The sequence below is a fragment of the Cydia amplana genome, chromosome 2 (genome assembly GCF_948474715.1).
Source record: "Cydia amplana chromosome 2, ilCydAmpl1.1, whole genome shotgun sequence".
Taxonomy (NCBI): Eukaryota; Metazoa; Arthropoda; class Insecta; order Lepidoptera; family Tortricidae; genus Cydia; species Cydia amplana.
Genome location: NC_086070.1, coordinates 307,212 through 314,339, shown reverse-complemented (window position 1 = coordinate 314,339; position 7,128 = coordinate 307,212). Strand labels below are relative to the sequence as shown.

At 48.7% G+C, this 7,128-nt stretch overlaps 1 protein-coding gene across 1 annotated transcript; it reads right to left on the bottom strand.

Annotated features, from left to right (window-relative positions):
* Nucleotides 1–637: 637 nt before the first annotated feature.
* LOC134655677 (zinc finger protein 275) lies at nucleotides 638–6,821 on the bottom strand. Its single transcript, XM_063511123.1, has 10 exons — nucleotides 6,316–6,821; nucleotides 5,889–6,013; nucleotides 4,887–5,019; nucleotides 4,459–4,626; nucleotides 4,240–4,371; nucleotides 2,579–2,805; nucleotides 2,272–2,340; nucleotides 1,484–1,681; nucleotides 1,079–1,156; nucleotides 638–769 (listed from the first exon to the last, which is right to left on the bottom strand). Exons 1-10 carry the CDS (start codon nucleotides 6,674–6,676, stop codon nucleotides 638–640), a joined length of 1,623 nt encoding a protein of 540 aa, XP_063367193.1. The 5' UTR covers nucleotides 6,677–6,821.
* Nucleotides 6,822–7,128: the final 307 nt, after the last annotated feature.

The following is a 7,128-nucleotide window of genomic DNA, read 5'->3' as shown; positions in this document are numbered from 1 at the left end:
AAGTAGCCTTCCAGCCGAGTCATATATAGTGCTTTTCTCAAAAATGGTGCAAGAAATAGAAATATTTTACAGAAGCAACGTTCAAATTTTCACAGAAAAAGGTAAAACCATTAAAAAGATTTGCTTGCCGCCTTTTAAAAAAAAAAGAAGTGTATTTTTCTGCTGAAAATACGCCAACCTATTTGAGACACCTAAATAGTCGCGGTACCAACATTAAGCCTGTAACAGACTATCGCACCGCACCGCGACCTCGGAGCGTCGCACCCGTAAGTGAGAGCGAGAAAGAGATATCTGTTTCTCGCTCACTTATGAGTGCGACGCTCCAAGGTCGCGGTGCGGTGCGATAGTCTGTTACAGGCTTTATAATAATAAGTGCTGATCATCTGTTTGGCTGTTTAAAGGGACCTATGCCTTCATTTGATATGGCCATTTAAAGTTTTAAAAAGTTTGGAACTCGTTAAATAATGGAATTTGTATGCGACATTGCAGTCCCGAAATCGAGACTGCAATGTTTTTAACTTTTTAATTTTTTGAATGACCATAAACAACGCACTTCGCGACCTATTTTTTAACCGGCAACGTCGACTTTGCCGTCCATTTTTGAGAAAATAACTATGCACTACATGTGTAACAATGCTCACCAGTTGATGTTGAGTTTCTTCTTCTTCCAGTGCTGCTCCTCCAGCGCCTCCTTCTCGGAGCGCTCGTACAGGATCTTCTTGTACAGCTCCCGGAACTTTTCCGGCGGCGCGCCAACCTCTAGGTTGTTCTAGAAGGAAACATCACCAATGAGAATCTTCGATAAAAAGTTGCCCAAAATAGAGTTTTTAATGATATAGAAGGCAAAGGGCAGACGAATCGCCTGATGGTACGCGATTACCGTCGCCCATGGACACCAGAGAGGTTGTAAGCGCGTTGCCGACCTTAGACTGCGTTTCCTTAACCTAAATATTGTTTTCTCATATCGCCTCCTTGCATGGCGACCCGGACTCGTATTTAGCTACGCCGCAAGTCCACTAACTACCTACGTACTAATGTTATGTCGAAGTGTATGTATAATTAGTGCGCGCGTGTGTACCTGCAGGTCGGGGTCGACCAGCTTGGCGAACTTGCTCTCGTCGATGGGCGGCAGCAGCGCGGGCAGTCGCCGGTTAGCCTGCAACGTACAACACATACGCGGTGCATTACTGATGGCGGCTAGACAATCTAAACATTCACTCGCACATGGAATCCCGCGACTGACCGTGTAGAGGCCGTTACAACTTTCAACCCCATTTTCATCCCCTTTAGGGATATCATCAGAAACAATCCATTCTTAGTCGCTTCTACTTCCCCTTCCACGAATTTCACACGGACACCACCGTTTGGTGAAGGAAAACTGCCGAAGATGACTATAAAATGATGGCATATTAGATTGTTTGATGAAGTCCCTCGGTTTTGTTAAAGATAAATTGTTCTTTTGTATATAGATGTCGGTGCATACCTTCCGTATCTTGTGCACGTACTCGCTGTGCTCGGGCTTGGCGCGGCGCGCGGCGATGATGACGCTCTGGCGCGCGGTGTTGGCCGCCAGGATCTCCGCCACGCTGCGCTGCGCCCCGCCCGGCTCCGGCGCCGGAGCCTTCAGCTCCGAGGGGCCCGGCGGCATACAAGCGTGTTCGTCTTCAGGCAGCTTCTGGATCTAATATCGATGACATATTAAACTGTTCCCTAAAGTCGGTCGACGCGGGATCGGTCAAATTCCTTGTAGCGCACCAAAAAGTTGTATAATTAATTCATTTCCCGACTTAGCTCTCGGCGGGAGCTCTATAGGGAAAAGTATGCGATTATAGTTTGATTTGCGAATTCATTATTCAAAAATATACTGTACAAACTTTGAACTATATAACACTGGACACTGTATGACGTAGTCTCGTCGGCTAAATAGCTGCTCGCCTATGATTATATCATAATTAATCAATTAAAAGTCTATGAGTCGAACGAAAAACAATCGATGACGAACTATTGAACTTGTCTCTAAAATAAGGGCCACGTGCACCGACCACGGTTAACAGCCTGATCGACGTCACGCAGCAGACATCTATGAAACTTCCCATACGATAAAATTTAGCGAACAATTTAACGGTGACGGACGGTTTGGTGCAACCGATCCTCGTTCGTTGAATTTGATAGAAGTCGCCGTACGGCATACATGATATCATAGGTAACTGTAAAGAGTCGACGTGTCACAATTCGCTTAGTGTACCAACCAGAACAGCTGTGCGTGCGTACCTGCAGTTCCACCTTGACGGCTAGCTTGGTGAACTTGCTCGCGTCGACGGGCGGCAGCCGCTTATTGGCCTGACACAAACAACACATACTAATTACACAACAAACCTACAGACTTATATGCACACGCATGTGTCTATCTTACAAAATTAAATCCCTCCTAAATTGTTGCAGGAGGGTACCCAATATGGGATCGGCAAGAAACACTGCGGGACATCAATTACATCATCATCATTAACATGCATTAAACCGGCGGGCTCGGTGTATTATCTACTTGTTTAGCTCCAGGCAATTATAACTTATATCCTACCTTGTCTTCGTGTAGATGCTTCTGTATCAGCTCCTGTGGTAGGGGCGGCAGTGGATTGAGGCTTTGGAGCTTGGTCTTCTCGTCGGCGTGTTTGCCGCGGTCGGCGGGCTCGGCCGAGTCGGCGTGGGCGCGGGGCTCGGCGGGGTGGGTGTTGCGGATGTGACGCTCCAGGTTGTCTTTGCGCCGGAAGCGGCGGCTGCACACGCGGCAACGGAACGGCTTCAAATCTGTTATAAAAACGATTTGTGAAACGATACATTACTACAAAGGAGAACGCCGAAGCGAGCGAAGCGAGGCCGTTTAGTAACACAAGGCTGTTAATTCTTATTTAGTTAAAACATGCAATTTTGGTGGTGTTTTTGGTGGGGGTAATGTAGTCTCGGGTTCACGAGTATCCTAAAGACTACACTGTGTGCACGGCGGCGCGGCGTTGTGGAAGGAAGCGCAGCGCGGGTTTGTAGGGTCACTGACCTGAGTGCACGGCGGCGTGGCGGCGCATGTCCTTGCGCGCGTGGAAGGCTTGCGGACAGCGCGGACACACGTGAGCGCGCGCACGTCTCCGTCACTGACCTGCGTGTGGGGTCACTGACCTGAGTGCACGGCGGCGTGGCGGCGCATGTCCTTGCGCGCGTGGAAGGCTTGCGGACAGCGCGGACACACGTGAGCGCGCGCACGTCTCCGTCACTGACCTGCGTGTGGGGTCACTGACCTGAGTGCACGGCGGCGTGGCGGCGCATGTCCTTGCGCGCGTGGAAGGCTTGCGGACAGCGCGGACACACGTGAGCGCGCGCACGTCTCCGTCACTGACCTGCGTGTGGGGTCACTGACCTGAGTGCACGGCGGCGTGGCGGCGCATGTCCTTGCGCGCGTGGAAGGCTTGCGGACAGCGCGGACACACGTGAGCGCGCGCACGTCTCCGTCACTGACCTGCGTGTGGGGTCACTGACCTGAGTGCACGGCGGCGTGGCGGCGCATGTCCTTGCGCGCGTGGAAGGCTTGCGGACAGCGCGGACACACGTGAGCGCGCGCACGTCTCCGTCACTGACCTGCGTGTGGGGTCACTGACCTGAGTGCACGGCGGCGTGGCGGCGCATGTCCTTGCGCGCGTGGAAGGCTTGCGGACAGCGCGGACACACGTGAGCGCGCGCACGTCTCCGTCACTGACCTGCGTGTGGGGTCACTGACCTGAGTGCACGGCGGCGTGGCGGCGCATGTCCTTGCGCGCGTGGAAGGCTTGCGGACAGCGCGGACACACGTGAGCGCGCGCACGTCTCCGTCACTGACCTGCGTGTGGGGTCACTGACCTGAGTGCACGGCGGCGTGGCGGCGCATGTCCTTGCGCGCGTGGAAGGCTTGCGGACAGCGCGGACACACGTGAGCGCGCGCACGTCTCCGTCACTGACCTGCGTGTGGGGTCACTGACCTGAGTGCACGGCGGCGTGGCGGCGCATGTCCTTGCGCGCGTGGAAGGCTTGCGGACAGCGCGGACACACGTGAGCGCGCGCACGTCTCCGTCACTGACCTGCGTGTGGGGTCACTGACCTGAGTGCACGGCGGCGTGGCGGCGCATGTCCTTGCGCGCGTGGAAGGCTTGCGGACAGCGCGGACACACGTGAGCGCGCGCACGTCTCCGTCACTGACCTGCGTGTGGGGTCACTGACCTGAGTGCACGGCGGCGTGGCGGCGCATGTCCTTGCGCGCGTGGAAGGCCTGCGGACAGCGCGGACACACGTGAGCGCGCGCACGTCTCCGGCCGCACGCGCCGCATACGCACGTACGCGCGCACCCGGTACCTGTGTACAATCATTATTACGTTAGTTACATCTTTTTAAGTCAGTTCTTTTGTGTTTCAGATTTCGAGTTGTTTTTGTTACGGTTACCGTTATGTTTAGCGACGTGTTTGCGATAGTTGCTGGAGTCCCGGAACCGTCGGCCGCACGTCTCGCAGCCGTACGGCCGCTCGTCGGAGTGCGTGAGCGCGTGCTTGCGCAGCGCTGTTAGGTTGTTGAACGCCTTGCTGCACTCCGGGCAGGGGTATTTCTTCTCCTCTGCAATCCAATATACATATTTTTAACCGACTTCCAAAAGGGAGTTGGGTATGGAACCCTAAAAACTGAGTCAAATTGTAAGGCTGCCTTTCTACTGAGGCGGAGAGGAGAGGAGACGTGCGGTAATATAGAATAACGATTATAATCAATGCTATTGGTTGATTGCCGCACGTCTCCTCTCATCTCCGTTGGCAGCTGAAAGTTAAGGACATGGAAGTCTCTTCAGCTTCATCATACGCCAGGAAAGCTGCTGTACTCACTGGTGTGCTTGAGCTTGTGTCTCTGCAGCTTGGACATCTGGAAGAAGCTGTCGCCGCACAGCTCGCACGCGTACGTGCGCTCGTTGCGGTGCACCCGCATGTGGTACTTGAAGTGGGAGTGGGACGCGAAACTCTGGAAGAACAGGTTTTATTGTATATGTACGTTATAATAGGCGCACTGTGTAACTAACAGTACAGAAAGTACAGAAAGTACAGAAAGTTCTCTTAATTTAGAGATTTAGCTACTCAAGTTGGTCCAAAAGATTATACCTACTGAAATTTTGCATTCCTTACATAAGCATAGGTAAAGCTTTGACTAGAATGCAATGTCTTATTGTACAATCAAGCTCGACTGATGATGAAGACTAAAAGTAGGTGATATAATGACATTAATGACTTTGTAGTAAAGCAATGCAACCCTTGCAAAAGCAATGCAAGCTTGGGTTTGTTAATATTGTCATAGTCTTATCCCTAGATATATCCTGAGATATATCTCAGGATTAGTGCACATGATAATTATAAGCTTATATCATAAACTTTGACCAAATATGATTGATAAAAAAGATCAAGTTCAGAAGAAACTTCTATTGTAATATTTAGGTAAGTAGTTAAATTAGGCTAGCTCCAAATCTCTGTTATTCATTCATACACTACACTTCCAGATTTGTCCAGCCATATTAATACTAGTAATATCTGTGAGCTGTAGAACTCGCAAGAATAGCTTCAGACGAAATAAATGTATGGCACCATCATTTGAAAAAAAAAATCCAAAAACTGTATGAACAAAAAATTATATTTAATCATCAAACTTGCTTCGTAAGGTTTAACTGTTAGTGCTAATTGTAAAATAAAATAAACAAATAAACAAAATTTCACAAGAATCGGTTGAGAATTGTGATCTGTTGAGAACGTCTGGACATACAAAAGCATTTTTACCCAAGCTGGAATGGTGACCATTGCTAACCCTCAGTCAAAAATGGACAGTCAGCTATGTACACCCACCTTATTGCACTCAGGACACTGGTAGGGCTTCTGCTGTCCATTGCAGTAGGCATGGTAGGACACTTGACTCCGAGCATGGAACTTCCTCTTGCATGCTGTACAGAAGTAACACCTCCGATTCCCATCTGGAATTTTATTACAAATATACAATTACATCTTTCTACATGTATGTGTGCTTTAAGTTCTTAAGAAGGTCTTGCTAAGTACCTACTTGATAGGCATGCAAATGAAAAGAAGTACAGTCAGCAATAAAAGGGTATCCCAAAAACATTTTTGACTATACACTTAAAAGACATATATTATAGGAATAGCATTAAACAATGTTTGTTAACATAATGGCTACAAAGAATGCTCTTAGATTTTTCTAAACAAGCTGAGGAATTATGGCTGTCTAGAGTGCATGCTGCATATATGAAATCATACACACCTGTTTCTACCCTAATGTGAGAGGTCTCCAGCTTCTTCTTTTCAGTCTTGTCATAACAGTATTCTGCCCGAGACTCTTTCTCGTCTTCGTCCCTCCCTAGCAGGAAATGTTGGAGAGGAAACTCCGTGCGGGGCGGCTCGGGCTCGGCATTGTCGCCGTCCGACGGCGGCCCCTCGCTGGGCTCCGGAGTGTCCTCGGACTCCTTGGGGCTGCTCTCAGCGGCGCACGCAACGCAACCGGCCGTCTCGTGTAACAGACAGTCCATACACTTCACATGCCCGCAGCTTTCCGTCACCAAGCGATTAGTCGTCGAGTTAATAGCCTTCTTGTTGAGGCAGTGGACACAAACTTGCGATTCCATATTTCATAACAAAAACTTAGAGGTTATTTATTGTTGATGCTTTTATGAAATTTTCATTATATTGTTCACGGTGAACGAAGGAACGCTTGCTTTTAATTATGGTTTGAATAAGAAACACATTTAGGTATGCAGTAAAGACATAATAATAAAGAAATAATAGCAGAAAAATAGAAACATCAATTCTGCGATGCAAAGTACGTTCTGAAGTAGTTACAAACGTCAAGTCGCTTGTTAATTTTTAAAACTGGTCAAACAAGTCGTTTGTAAACGTATACATGAAAGTATATGATAAACTAATCAGAAAAATATTAAATTAGTTAATTATTGCCAAAAATATTAAATCGATTTATCAAAAGCTTTGAAATTATGTGCAATGATGTGTATAAGTTGTATGTTCCGAACGGTTCTGACGCCACCGAATGACAGTTATTAAAATGCGTTCAACATCCAGA